Raw genomic sequence first — 15,020 nt, 5'->3', positions numbered from 1 at the left:
TCTTTTCTTAGAACAGTGTTCTTCTATTAGTACCACTTACACCGTTAATCATAAAAATAGTCAAGATTCTAGTTTGCAAGAGAAACACCTAACATCATCCCATATTTCTTTGAGATGGCAATTTTAGATTTCGACCTTTCTTCATCTTCAAAAAGATAGACAAGATTCTAGTTTGCAAGAGAAACACCTAACATCATCCCATATTTCGTTGAGATGGCAGTTTTAGTTTTTGACCTTCCTTCATCTTCATATAGAACACGAAAAGCCACCAAATTCTAATCAGAACAGGCAATGTTTTAAGTTTTACTTATTTCTGGTCACTCTGCAACACTGAAATGAAGATCTTATCATAGAATTTTTAAACATGATGGAAAGTATGCTGAATTTTTAAATTAACAACTTTCTGTATGAGGTCATGAAATAATTCGAAATTTATAATCCTCAGTTTTGGATTAAGGGCACTAATCAAATCAAAATTACAAGGTGATATTTGACATAAATATAATTACACTTCCCATCCACAAAAATTATCTGTAGATGACATATTATAATGCAGAGTCACGTATGCTTGTCATCTTATAGCTAATAAATGCAGATAACTCCCCAAAATACATCACATTTGTAGTTTACCTCCTTGGAAATAAAATCTACAGATACATATAAGAAAATTTATTTTATTTGATCCAGTCCATAAAATCAGATCATGCTAGGAATTTCTGATTAAATACATAAGATTAGAGACGTGCAACTTTCGAAGTTTTCACTATTGAATTGACAACAGAATATCCAAATTATGAAATAGACAGAAAGTGTAGTTTAAAGTCAATATTCCCTGCACTAAGAGTTAGTAATTTATATTGTTTATTCGTAATAAAAAAAAAGAAGAATTTACAGCACATGCTTTAGGACTTTTTTTTTATGCGTTAAATTTTTGAGGTATTCAAACAGCATAAATGAGCATTTAATAAACCAACTTTTCTGCATTTGATATTCCATTTCTTTGTCCTGCATGTATTGCTGTCTTTACCTAGCATTAAGGCACTTAAATACCCTACTTCAGACAATTCTAGGAATCCTCAAACGAATTTTTGACATTTTGTCTGAACTTGAGCCATTGAACATTTTATGTTTCTATGCTAACAAATTTTGCCAAAAAATCAATTAGGTAATGTGATCCCAAAAAAAGCAATGTTCCTCCACTCAACATGTCAACATTCTGCAATAATAAAGCATTTCATCATTTTAATCCTCACTCTAAATAGTTTAATTATGTAATGAAGTAAACTAATTAAGACATCAAGATTTAGTCTGCAAGGGGAAAATGTGTGTTCAATTTTTGTTTGTATGATTCCAGTGAGCTATTTTTTCGACATTCCAATATGTTAATGTTATACTTGGTTTGGCCTACTGTTGCTCAAAATTCATATTAGAATACAAGTAATTATTTAATAACTTCACATGCGAAATCCATTTAATTCAGTTAAGTTACACGCCTTAGCCTATGTAACTTTATCAAAAAGAAAACAAAAGAAAGGAAAACATGGTAAATTTACAGAAATCCTGGAATCACCAATTGGTCATTACCACAGAGTGGAATTTAGCTTGTGCGGTACAAATCTTGGAGATTTTCTGTAACTATGAATAAGATGAATGCTGGTTAGCTTAGCATCCAATAACAGATAATAAGTTTAGCCTTGCAAATGACCATATTGACTCCAATAGTCTAAGTATTCACCACATTGGAATTTCAGAAGAATATGCATTCCAAACTGTACTGTAAATTCTTTACACACAATGTTGCTGCTGAGTATCCTTCAGTCAGTATATTACCTATCTTGAAAAGGGGAGGGAGAAAAAAGTCTGTCTGCACTTCTGTACAAACTTCTCCGATTCAATAGTTCACTACACGCAATGTGAATGTGCTTCACTCCTTTAAAGGCCCTTCTACTGAGAAAAGCTATGTATTTATTTTAGTTACACCATATTCTCCACTATACTTTAGTTTGTTCGCTTTGCTTTTTGCTTATCTAATTTTATTCCTTACAAATTACAATAGCAAAACAGTTAATAAATTTAGTACCGAGCAATATAATTCGCATTTCCCAGACAATCCCATGATTTGTGATTTTGGATAATTAGATTCAAGTTCAATTAGTTGTTCAATCCTCTGAGACTCTAAAAGTGTCTCGAAATGCCATGAGCAAATATCCATATGCTAAATCACTAGTTCGGTAGCCTATGAACATAAAAATCAACATGAATTAGCAAAGAATAAGTATTTTGTATTGCTGTAATCTGCATGCAGTTGCCTAGAATCAGTGCGCCATTTAAAGAAGCTATTTCACTGTCTATTAGTGTCTATCAAAAGCAGAAGAAAGACCAAAGTCCAAACAGACCAAATCATAAAACAATTTGAAATGAATTCACCAATGGGATGTTTATCAATCCAAATCCAGCATAATCCCTTACGACACTAAAAGGGATTAGATCAGTACGCTATTTATTAATTAAGAGGAAATGGAAAGAAACTAGGAAAACGCCTGAACAAACATGTAGCATTGAAGACAACTCACGATGGCCAACAAAATAGCATGAGAAAGATTGACCCAATTCAATCAAATGAACGAGAAGCTAAAGGCATATCAACCACATTTTTCACAGAATAAGTGCCTTTAACAAATACAAAAATCTTTTGTAGGTTCTATTTACCACATAATGTGCTAAGAACGGACCCTCCTGCATCTCATTCTCCACTCTACGATTCTCTTTGTGCAACCATACAATAAAACTTTATGCTACTTATTCTTCAAATAATTTCAACCCAGCCCTCCCTTTGGTGTTATCGCCCCCCCCTTTAAAAGAACATCGCCCATAGATCTACATTTCAGAATGAAAGATCTTTCCATACGAAGAAATATTGCGGGCGGTATGGTCAGAGTTGCAGATTGGGAATCAGTAAATAGCACATCCCTTTTCGAAATTTTGTCAAGCATGATGAATAAGAATCCAGAGATTTCTGTTGCTTTTCATGATGCTGGTGTCTTTGAAAGAGAACATGGCAAGCAACTCATTAACATTATAATCATATATATATAGGGACATTATTATTCATGAATTGAAGGCAAGAGATAATAAAGGAGAGTTTAAGATTTCTCCGATCATTCAGTCAATAACACGAGAATGAGATTTTTGTTATGGCCGCCTTACGTGAAGGAGCAGAGAATGGAATTCAGCCAAGGATGACTTGCCGGCATAATCTCTAACAAGATTTTCAATCTGCCGGCAGGTTGTCCTTAGCTAAATTTGACTCTCCTCTTCTCATGCAAGGCTCATGCAAGTCCCAGGCTGTTAGTTGGTGAAAACTCTGCTCAAACTTGGGAGATAAAATAGCTGCTGGTTGCTGTCAATAGCAGCAATGAGTCTTGATGCAAGGTATAGCACTTTCTCAATTTTACGTTCATCTATAGATACCTAAAAGCATACATATATATAATTTCATTCATAAACTACAGGGATGTCTCAACTTTGCCTAAATAATGCCTCCCTATTCCTAAAGAAAGTAGCTAGATATTAATCCAGTAACCTACGAACATTAAGATCAATTTGAACTCTATCACTTTTATAAAAGTAGAAAAACTTTGGATTCCTATTGCGCCATTTGAATTGGTGACTCATTTAACTTAAACACCTCTGTTGCTGTCAAGTGTTTAACCGTTAATGGAATCAGCATATACATCAGCTAAAAAGCAGGTAAAACCATTAATCACCATTAATTTTCACAAAATTCCTAATTCATTTGATTGGAGTAACTTAAATCAAAGCAATCTAAAGTTGAAGGGATCTTCATACATTTTAATCTACCAGTATCCGATCATCAAATAGCTCCATTAGTGAGATCTATAACTTACGATTGCATAAATAATCCGTGAGGCCATGCTTTGAATGATCTCATGATCTATAATCTAATAGTAATCCATTCATAGAGGTATTCAAACGTAGAAAAAGAGGAGATGGTGATGGATTTGAGAGGTGCGGTGGAGAGATTTGGAAACCTTCGGGGTGAGGACGATCGAAGCGAAACACTAGCGCCTCCTCTCCTTCGCCTTCTTCGTCGTGAATCCGAAGAGGCAACGATGATGGAGATCGAGATCGAGATCGAGATCGAGAGAGAGAGGGAGATAGAGTGCGGGAGATGAATAGTTTCCGGGGATGATGAGGGGTTTTCTCTTTCAAAATTTAAAATGGGGGCGTTTCGATCTTTTAAAAAGCGTTTTAATTTCGCGCCATTTGCTGCAGGAAGCGAACACCCGCTTGAGGGTGGAATGGTCATTTTGTCACTATCAATAAATTAATGCCGTATTTGGCATCCGGCTGTGATACTTGTAAAAACATCAAGCACTCGGTGTTTATAAATTTTTTACCATTAAATTTATTTTTTTGATCTTTTTTATCCATTAAATCATACTATTTAACCAACCACCTACTAAACTCTAAGGGTCCCATATTATCCTAACCACACATCTCTTAATCCAATGATCAAAAATTTACAAGCACCAATAACTTGATACTTTTAAAAATATAGGAGCTCAATTCTGGCAATAATTAGGGAGTGCGGGGCGTTTCATTTTGGACAAAAATTTTTCTAGATATAATAGCTTGGAGATTGTTCGGATTGGCGCCACGTGGCAATCTGTATCCATCTCAACTGTCCAAAAAATATTTAAAAATTTTATTTTTGTTGGGTGGTTGATATTAATTCGACTTGCCACGTAGCACCAATCTGGACAATCCCCAAAATATTATATTTGAGAACTATCTCCACCAAATTTTTGTCCTTTGGTTTTTTTAAAAATATTCTGAAAATTAGTTTTTTAATCAAAAAAATGTTATTTTAGTTTCTCAAAAAAGGTTCCAAATAAATGAAAATATACAGTGTTTTCGATTTTTAGACTTGTTATTTAGAAAAAAGACTTATATTTCTTTTCTTTTTTTTTACGATAAACCAAAGCTATCTTTTGGAGCAACTAAATTAAGCTTAAACTGAGTACCATGTATAATAATCGTACTCGTATATTATACACAATGACCAAGTATATTTTAAAGTGCAATTGATAATATTTCTTCGTCCGAATTGTTGCATACTTGATTCTTCTTGGTTTAATTTTTTTAAAAAAAAACATAAACTTGCGCTACAATTAAAAACAGGAATAATGTTTTACATTTCAAAGATAAAAATTTCAATAAATTTTCTGCTTCTAATACAACAAGTAAGATTAAAAAAATTATTATGTTATACCCTTTTTTTTTTCCTAATTGCATTATTTAAATATTACTTTTTATAAAATATTCTCAAAGTTTTTATACATACCAGTATAAATTCAAAGGTATGAGTCATATACGCACACATATCTATATAAAAATTTTTTTTTTTTTGAGAGATAAAGAGCATGCTACCCACTTCGTTTATTTTATTTAAAAATAGACTTAGTTGATAATGTGAATCAACTAGAAATCGAACTTTGATCTCGGATACCAACCACCAAGTGCTTTGTCACTTGCTCTAAGAATGATCAGTATGAGAACTAATAATAATATCGTCCTAATTAAAAAAAACTAAATTATGACTAAATATAATATAATTGATCTGACAATATTAAATTTAACTCTTAAAATATATTTATTTAATATAAAAAAAATAAAATTTTGAATTCAAATCCAGCTTACGCGTTGAGCAGGTGTATCAAACAACCTAACCAGCCCAGTGGCTCACTGGCTCGGCACGATTTTCCCTTTTCCTTCCTTTTCACTTTTTTATTTTTTTCTCTCTTAAATATAATAAATTTAAGGGTAAATTTCAAATACCTTCCCAGTAGTTTCATACTTTTTCACTTTAGTACTCTTTGATTTAAAGTATATCAAGTTAATCCCTATGGTTTCACACTTTCTCACTTTAGTATCATGTGGTTTAAAGTGTATCAAGTTAGTACTCTGTGGTTTATTTTTTTCTTTTTATTATTCATTTCACTAATTTTTTTGTTAAATTAGTGAACAAAGTTAAAATTAAAGGGTACTAAAGTGAATATTGATAAATTTATGTAGGGTATCTGAAGTTTTTTGTATATAATTTAACGAAATATTAACGGAGGGAAAAAAAATTAATGATAAAGTTAAAACTAAAGAGTACTAAAGTAAATATTCGATAAACCTAGGTAGGATATCTGAAGTTTTTTGTGCATAATTTAATGAAAATATTAACAGAAAAATCGACGAAAAGAGAAAAATGAAACAACAAGGTACTAAATTGATGCACTTTAAATCGCAGGGTATATTAAAGTGAGAAAGTGCAAAACCACAGAGTACTAAATTGATACACTTTAAACTATTGAGTACTAAAGTAAAAAAATATGAAACCACCGGGTGATATTTGAAGTTTTCCCTAAATTTAAACTAAATTACTACGAAGATGCGTGCGGCGCTTGCTCGCGTTGGATCATCACGGTCCACCGCTGATCTACCCGGGCCGGGGGATTATTCTCAACCCTTCACTCACAGTGAATCAACGGTCAGATCTTGGCCACGACAAAACCTCAGCACATCCTCGTGTGGTAACACACGTGTCACGCGAACGTTCCTTCCGCTCCGAAACGTGTCGACACAATTTACACTTTTTCTTTTTAAAAAAACATATATATATATATATATATATATATATATATATATATATAAATAAATAAATAAAACTCTTCCCCCTCATTCTCCCGCGTTCTCCTCTCCTCTCCCTCTCCTCTCGAAAAGCGAAAAGTAGAAGAGGTTCCCCTTCGAAAATGGCGGATTCGAAGCTTCTTGTGGTTCTGATTCTACTCTTCGTATTGCTCTGTTGCGACCGATGCGATGCGGTGATAGGCGACGTGATTGATACAGAGGCCTTGGATTTGAAGCCAAATCAGGAAATAGAGAAGCTCAAATCGAAGATCGAAACCCTAGGTGAGCTCAAATTTCTCGCCTTGTTTATTTTTAAATACGACGTGTTAATTTCAACTTTTTCGTGTTTCATCTCTTTAATTCGAATTTTAGCAACCTTTTAGGTATTAAATACGAGATAGGGGACGCGATCGATTCAGAAGCCTTGGATTTGAAGCCAGAGCAGGAAATCGAGAAGCTTAAATCGAAGATTGAAACTCTAGGTGAGCTCAATTTTCTCGCATTGTTTTATTTTTAAATACGGTATCTCAATCTCGATTTTACCAACTTTTTAGGTATTAAATACGAGATAGGCGACGCGATCGACTCAGAGGCCTTCGATTTGAAGCCAAAACAGGAAATCGAGAAGCTTAAATCGAAGATCGAATCCCTAGGTGAGTCCAAATTTCTCGCCTTGTTTTATTTTTAAGTACGAGATCTTAATCTCAACTTCTTCGTGTTTCATCCCTTTAATCCGAATTTTAGCAACTTTTTAGGTACAAATTTGTTAATTTGGATTATAATAATAAATTCTACTATTTATTCATGTAAGAGTTCACTGCTTCTGTAAAATTGATGTGATTGGAGTTGTTTGTATATGCTTCATAAGCAACTGTGATTTATTAGTTAATTTGTGGTTCCATACTTGATGTGCGAGCTTAATCTCTCTTGATTGATGTTTTATATCTTTAATTTGGATTTTAGCAACATTTAGGTATTAAAAAAATGCGAACATTTGTTACTTGGGTTACAACAATGAGTTCTACTATTCCTATATGTAGAATCCACTGCTTTGGAAAGAATAAATGAGCTCAAGAGAAAGAATGATCAAATCAGGCATTTGGAAGATGCAATTAAGGAGAAATCAGCTTACATTGGTTCGTTAATCAGTGAGATAGCGTTGCTTCAGGTGAAAATGCTGTGCCTATTCTTTCGATTCATCTGAGATTAAGCAATGTATTTGATCTATGAACTTTGGTATTATTTGGTAGGAGAAAGGAGTTATGGAAGACGAGGAAGCGGTGCGAAAGGTGCACGCACACAATGAAGAACTTCAGAACCGGGTACGGGAGAAAGTGCAATTTGTTTTGTAATGAATGATTGTGGTTGTGATCGTTAATTTGTTACTAGATTGCGAAGCTTCAAAGCGAATTAGAGATTAAAAGAAAGAGAAGAGAAGCTTTTGAGGTTCGGGGTAGTGAAGCAGAGAAGGAAGTAAATAAATTGATCAGAAAATTAGAAAAAGTAAGTACATATATAAGTTTTTTTTCCCTCCCTGATGTTTAGTACATATATGAATTGTGAATTGTTGTTTGTAGAATTTTTGGCTTGTCTACTTTATCTCCCATCTATAAATTGTTAGGAGAGATGCTTGTCTAGAAATAATTCCCTTTTTTTGTGTTATAGTATTGCTTATGGTAATATCTTCTTTACTCGTGATTTGCTTCTTTTTCTAGGTTGAAAAGACAAATGGTGAACAAAGGGCAAAAATTCATGATATTGAACATTCTCTCCAAGTAGCAGAGGTCTGTGGGTTGGTAAAAAGGATCTCCCCTTTTTCCTTACGTGCAATTTAGTGCCACTCTTACTCTTTTGCAGAAGGATTTAATGGGAGCACAACGAGAAGCTAGAACAAAAGCAAAGGAGTTGACGGAGGTAAAATATGAGCGTTATATCTGGCTATTTTGATTTAGGTTTAGTTGCATTCAGTGGAAAAATAATTGCATTTAGTTTTCAGCCCTGATCAATGGCTGTGAGTAGAACTGCCAATTCACTGCATGATCCTTGTGCTTGGTTCTTTCTATTTATTTGGGAACAGATATGATGTAGGAAAGTCATTGGTGATGTATTGTTTTCCTGAAGTTCTTCTTCTGCACCGAAAGAAGTAAATTTATTTGCACCATGGAAATTGGATCTCAAGACCAATAAGAAAACAAAGCCTAGTTGTTTCACATTTTCAGCTAAGTTTATTTCTAAAAAAAAATAAACAAAGCAGATAGCATGCTATCTTTCTCTCTCTAAAAAAAAATGACTAGTAAGAAAAGAAAATAGGAGCAATGGAATACCACAGACATGCCAATAACAGTGAGTTTACTTTTGGTTGATGTCCTTAGAAATTTTATTTTCCTCTTCTTCTAGAAGGCGTATATCCATCTGTGATGCATCTTTCCTTCAGTATTTCTCTTTCCTTCTCTTCTTCTATTATCTTGCTTATCGTTTGAACTTTTCTGGTTTTCATATCTGGTTGTTTTCTGGTGTTTGTAACCTTAATAAGGGTACGAGTGGAAATCTTTGATTTGGAACCCTCATTGCCCACTAAGGCTGGGGATAGATGGCTTATATAATCACCTGTCTTGAATGCTATTATGTGCTTTCAACATGTTTGTTTCTTTATCATTATTCTTTTGTTGTTTTATTTGGTTTAAAATTTTTTTATTAACTTATGTTTAGCTTGCTTAGTTAGGAAGATTTCCATTGTTCTTTTTCAGTTTTATAGGGTGTGGTTACCACATTGGCTGGTGATGCATGTAGTGTATTTTCAGGTACATTTGAAACTCTTTTCATAAAAAAAACTTAAACATGTGCTTGCTCTCATCTATTTATAAATTCCTCTTGCAGGATCTTGCATCAACTAGATGGGATAGACATGGAAGACCTGCTATTGATTTTTGCCTGCAAAAGGTGCATCTTTTGCAGATTTAGATAACATAATTTAGCATCATATAGGATGAAAAGGTTGTAATTTGAATAGATGCTTGAAACATCATATCTTGATATCTTTATTTAGTGGAAATTTGGATCTCAAACCTATGTCAGGTTGCTGAGAAAGCAGCCCAGTCAAGGAAATGGATGGAACCACACCTTAATGCAGCTAAAACTGTGAGCTTTTCCTCTTAATTACTCCATGTCCATGTTAGTGCAGTATGTTTTGACCATAATGTGCAATATATAGTTGTTATTCTTCCTTCTCAATTCTGGACATTCTTTTGTAATGCATGGATCTCATGGTTTTGTACCTTGTCTTGGCCTATTTTGAAGGTATGGATCCCTACAATCAGAGATCACTGCATGACCATAGCAAATTTTGCTGAGCACTATGTTCGAATGACATCTGGTAAAACAGTTGAGGCATACGGAGCCTGCAGAAGTACCATTAACCAACATATTATCAACTTAAAAGAAAAAATAGATCCATTTGTGCAGGTATCTTAGCGGTAATAAAGGTTTGCTTTATTATGCAATTACTTAGCTGCATCTCTCTACCGCTTTTAGTTTTCCACCGGTTAATTGTTTATTTACTTCTTTGAACTTTCCTTTGTAGGAAGCTAAGAAATTATCCGAGCCTCACATCAACAAAATTTCTACAATCACTGGCCCTCATGTTGCACAAGTCCACCTCGCCTTTGAGCCCTACAAGAAGCATGTAGTTTTGTCTTTCCAGAAGTTCTTAGAAACAGCAAGTTCATATCGTCACCAGGTATCCAATTTTTATATATCTCTCTTGATCTTTCATCTTCAAATTTGTGATGCCAGATCTCAAGTACTGAGCAAAGCTGGAAAAATATAACATATCTGTTATACACGTGTATTTTTTTCCTGAATGTCTGAGATGTAATATTTTTATGTTTTTTCCCGCAAAAAAAGTTCAATATGTAAGCATCTGGAGTCTTCTATTTGAAAATTCGTACTTTTGGCCCAAATGGCACAAAACAAGCTCAGAAAGCATAAATTACAGGGCATATATTCTTTTCCTAGAAAAGAGGGGTTTCAATCTATCTATAAAATTTGGGCAGAACTAGTCAAGTCGGAAGTTGTTGGCTTCGTTTTGTCCAAATTGACCAATTTCAGTTGGAAAAGGTCGGGGTTACTGGCGAAGTTAATACCTTTCTGTAGACTATCTCTGCATGTTCACAAACTAAACATCTGAAATGTTTATTTTTCAATTTATAGGTTCACAACGCTGTCCAGGAGAACCTGAAGAAGCATGAATTGACAAAACCTCTTGCAACTAAAATGCTGGGGTGGTGCATGGTATAAGTTATGATTTATTTATTTTTTATTTTTTTTGCTTTTCTATTCTTAGATTTCACAATGAATATCATGTCTTATTTCGATCTAAGGCTTTCTTTATCACATCATTGCAGGGCATTGCTTTGTCTGCCTCGACTCTTTTATGTCTATACAAAATATTTTCTGTTATTTACCGGTTGATCAGCATTTCCTTTGCTTTTCTTATTTAATCTTTCCCTCCCTTTCCAAGAATGAAAATATCATAATTGGTTATACTTATATATTGCAGCAAAAGAATAAGGAGAACTGGAAAAATGAGTAGTCCGAACCATCCATCACGTAGGCACAAGCGCAGGCATGTTGATAAGAAGAATGTTTATGTGGAGGTATGATTGCTGTACAATTAGTAATTGAACATCCTTGTGACTGGCAATTATGATTCTGTTTTTTTCTCGATAACTTATGATGGCCAGCAAGTTGATGGCCAGCAAGTTGTCTTCTAAAGGTACATAAAAATGAGTTGAAAATCTATTTACTTGCCACATAAAAAGGAAAATAAAATTAAAATCCTTGTTTAGTATCTATTACGGTGATTCTTTTGTTTTTTCCAAACTCAAAATTATGGGTAATTGAATATTTGAATGCGTTGTCAAATGGCGAATTATGTGCAATCTACACACTGGTAGCAAATTTCCTTGCTTTTTTTTCTTAAAGAAATAGTTTGTAAACCAACCAGCAATAACAAGAGCAGAGAATCCATCAGCCGAACAGGAATTTTAAGTTTGGAACAAACAAACAAACATAAGCGATAGCAAACGAAGCCTACACTTGCATTTTAAGTGAAATTTCCCTCTCCTCACTAGTGAATCAAGTTGTCTGATTTCAGTTTTACATTATGTCTGAGCTGATTCTACATTATGTCGCCTTGATGTTCTTTTTTTTTCCAGGTTTTTCACAAAGTTCTTCACCGTAGTTTCTGACTGTTCCATATGATGTCCTGATTTGAATGTCTGCAGAATCCAGTTTACACAGTAAACCAGCTCGAATAGATTTCTAGTTTGCAGGCTTACATTAAGAAACTCGCATTAAGTTAATCTAATCTTAACCTCTGTCAATATTTAACGTTTTGAATAGCCATCCACGTATGTTGCTTTCATTCGACATGAACAGTCGTGGTTGAAGATTATGTTTTTTGTGATTTGAGAGTTAATCTTATTATCCACTAAGCAGTAGCATGCTAAGAGTTATCTTGTTATTTCCTTAGATAAACAATGACAGAAATTTTCTTTTTCAGGGCATGTAATCGATTCGAAGCTACAGTACGATATATACAAATGCACGGCTGCGGAGCTTTGAATGAGCCCTTTCAGGGAATATAAAGAACACACGTACAGTGAATAGATGCCTCCATAAACTAACACGCCTTTGAAGTTAGAGATGCACACTTGTTGTGCCTCTTTACGTTTCCGACTTCGTTGGCTTTGTTGATTACTGTTTCACGGATGAGTAGCTGTTTATCTGCGTATTTGCTGGGTTAGAACTGCATGTATTTTATGTTTCTTTAGCGAGTTTTACTTAAATTACTCAAATTGGTGGCAGGTTTACGTGTCTGTATCTTAGTTTGGTAATGTGATAAGTAGAGAGTATCTATTTTGACTATTTAGAAGGTCTAAAAATGTTGAAGTATTTATGCGTTTTTTCAATTACGGTTGTTTTTGTATAAGAAAAAAATACCCCTTTGCTACGGCTGTTTGCTGATCCAGATATGGCGGATCACGAATCACGTTTATTGAGATTTTCTTTTTCTAATTTTTTGCTAATTTTTTAATGGATGTACGGTTTACGGGTTTAAAGAGTTTAGTGGCGCTAAAAGGGAAAAATTTACGGTTGGATGTGTTTCCATTGTTGGCGAGCGTAGTGTTGAAACGCATCTGATCGATTACACGTGGCGGTAAATGATTCGAAGCAGACATATTCTTCCACCGGCTCTTCACATTATCTCTGTTTGCTGTATTAAGGGCAAAATTTTATGAACATAGGTACCGTTTGGTACGGATATAAGCAAGAATTAGCTATTACATAAATAGATATAAGTATTAAATAGATATAAGTATGAGAATAAGAAAAATAATGTTTAGATTAAAATTGGGTTGTTTTCGGGAATAAGAATAATTTTAAATAATTTTATATAGAAAATGAAAGTGTTGGTGGGGATAACTAAGAATTGCTATTCTCGGATAAAAAATTAGCATTTTGGAATAAAAGGGGGATAAGGGTATATTTCTATTCCTATCCCCTAACCAAATGCTGCCATAGTGTCCAAATTAATATCTTTGGAGACGTTCTCGATGGGTGTCACGTGGCTCGCAGGCGTTTATTCCCCTTTTTCTTCCTCTACTTTTTTTTCTCTAAAAAAAAATCATATTATTTTAAGAAAGAAAAAGGGACGGTGAGATGAGTGTTCTGTGAGCCACGTGGCGCCTATCCAGTGCATCTCCAAAATTGTTAATGTGGATACTATGTCCACACAATCTTTGCCCCTGTATTAAGGCTTGCACATGATCTGAATCACCAATTAAGAGAAGGAGTTTACTCATTGTGTTTTGTTACCAGAAACCCCCCCAACTGTGTACAATTTCATACAGGTCCTTAACTTCAATTTCTAATTTTCTTTTTAATTTAAAATAAACCAAGAGTAAACTAGAAATTCCTTAAATTAATAATTTTATCAGTTGTTGATCGTTTGTTAACAGAAGTAATTAAACATTAAATTTAAAAGTTATTAGTAGATTTAATAAACTTTTTTGATTAATTTGATAAAAATAATCAAAATGGTAACAATTAAAAGTTGAATTATATATAAAAAAACAAAAGTGAAAAAGAAGGAAATTTGCCTGAATTATGACATATTCTGGTCTGACTCGTACTAGTTTTTAACATGGGGAATCTAAAATTTAAAGATACTTGATTTAAAATATTTGATGATTATCTTGTATAGATTCGGATACATTACTGTTTTTATAAAAATATAGTAATGTAAAATATGTAAATTTTTTTTTATCGAAGCTATTAAAAACAAATGACATAAACATTGGATAATCTAAACAAATCTATTAAGATAAACTATATATTCAATCTTTGAAGTGAAAAGCTATTAAATAACTCAAGTCATATGAATTAAAATGTTTAGATAATAAAGTTAATTTTTTTTTAAAAAATAGATAGTTGGATCAAAAAATATATATTTTTTCCCATTTGAGCATGCTAAATTGGTGCTCCTTGTTAGATGAGGGGAGGCTCATGCAACAAACTGTGCTCTCTCTCATACTATATGTCTGCTATTCATCGAGCCTATTCGGCTCACTGAATCGGTGTATATAGCACGATTCGATCAAAATAATTTATCATTAAGCTAGATATTAGTATTATGCTGGAATACTTATAAAAATGGGGCAATTTTATTCGTACTCCTGAAAAGTTCAAAATTATCGTAGATGCCTTACATAATTTGAAATATCAAAATTGCCCCTACAAATATTTACGTTGTTTCAAAAATACCCTCAACTGTTGAGGGGCATATAAATGTATGTGGTCCATATTTTTTTAAATTTTCTTTATCCATTTAGATTTCAAATATTATAATCAATTAATAAAGAAATTCAATTAATAGGTTAATTAGCTAATAATAATTAACTATTAAATGAATTTTTGCTAGTTTCAACTGAAAATTAGTCAAAGGTATTAAATTTAATGGAATAATTATCTTAATTTGTGAAAAATTTTCATTTTCTAAATTTTTTTCAATTTATTATTTAAAACAATTATTGGTTTATGTAAAGTCCGTTGATTACAAAAATTTAGTTTGTTTTTCATAATATAACTATTTTTTTTATTTGAGGTCAGATTTTATACTAATACTCTTAGTTGTAATGTATTCATAATAACAAATTTTCTCTATATTAAGTAGTCAAATAAAAAAAATTTATTACTTTACAATTGATGTAGTAAAAAAAGTAGATATAACTAAAATAAATTATCTTCTCATTCTG

The 15,020-nt window shown here is 33.0% G+C and overlaps 1 protein-coding gene across 2 annotated transcripts; it reads left to right on the top strand.

The window, feature by feature from the left end:
* LOC109724622 (CAP-Gly domain-containing linker protein 1-like) lies at window positions 6,745-12,780 on the top strand. Of its 2 annotated transcripts, XM_020253503.1 has the most exons (17): window positions 6,745-6,984; window positions 7,086-7,184; window positions 7,257-7,355; window positions 7,743-7,870; window positions 7,953-8,024; window positions 8,092-8,205; window positions 8,418-8,486; window positions 8,560-8,616; window positions 9,450-9,503; window positions 9,580-9,642; window positions 9,778-9,840; window positions 10,000-10,164; window positions 10,283-10,438; window positions 10,912-10,992; window positions 11,106-11,167; window positions 11,261-11,357; window positions 12,266-12,780. In XM_020253503.1, exons 1-17 carry the CDS (start codon window positions 6,825-6,827, stop codon window positions 12,272-12,274), a joined length of 1,548 nt encoding a protein of 515 aa, XP_020109092.1. In that variant the 5' UTR covers window positions 6,745-6,824; the 3' UTR covers window positions 12,275-12,780. The 2 variants fall into 2 exon arrangements, 1 of the variants encoding a protein (XP_020109092.1); XR_002219983.1 differs by lacking the exon at window positions 11,106-11,167.

Source organism: Ananas comosus, linkage group 19, assembly GCF_001540865.1.
Source record: "Ananas comosus cultivar F153 linkage group 19, ASM154086v1, whole genome shotgun sequence".
Classification (NCBI taxonomy): domain Eukaryota; kingdom Viridiplantae; phylum Streptophyta; class Magnoliopsida; order Poales; family Bromeliaceae; genus Ananas; species Ananas comosus.
This window is presented reverse-complemented; position numbering and strand designations above follow the sequence as displayed.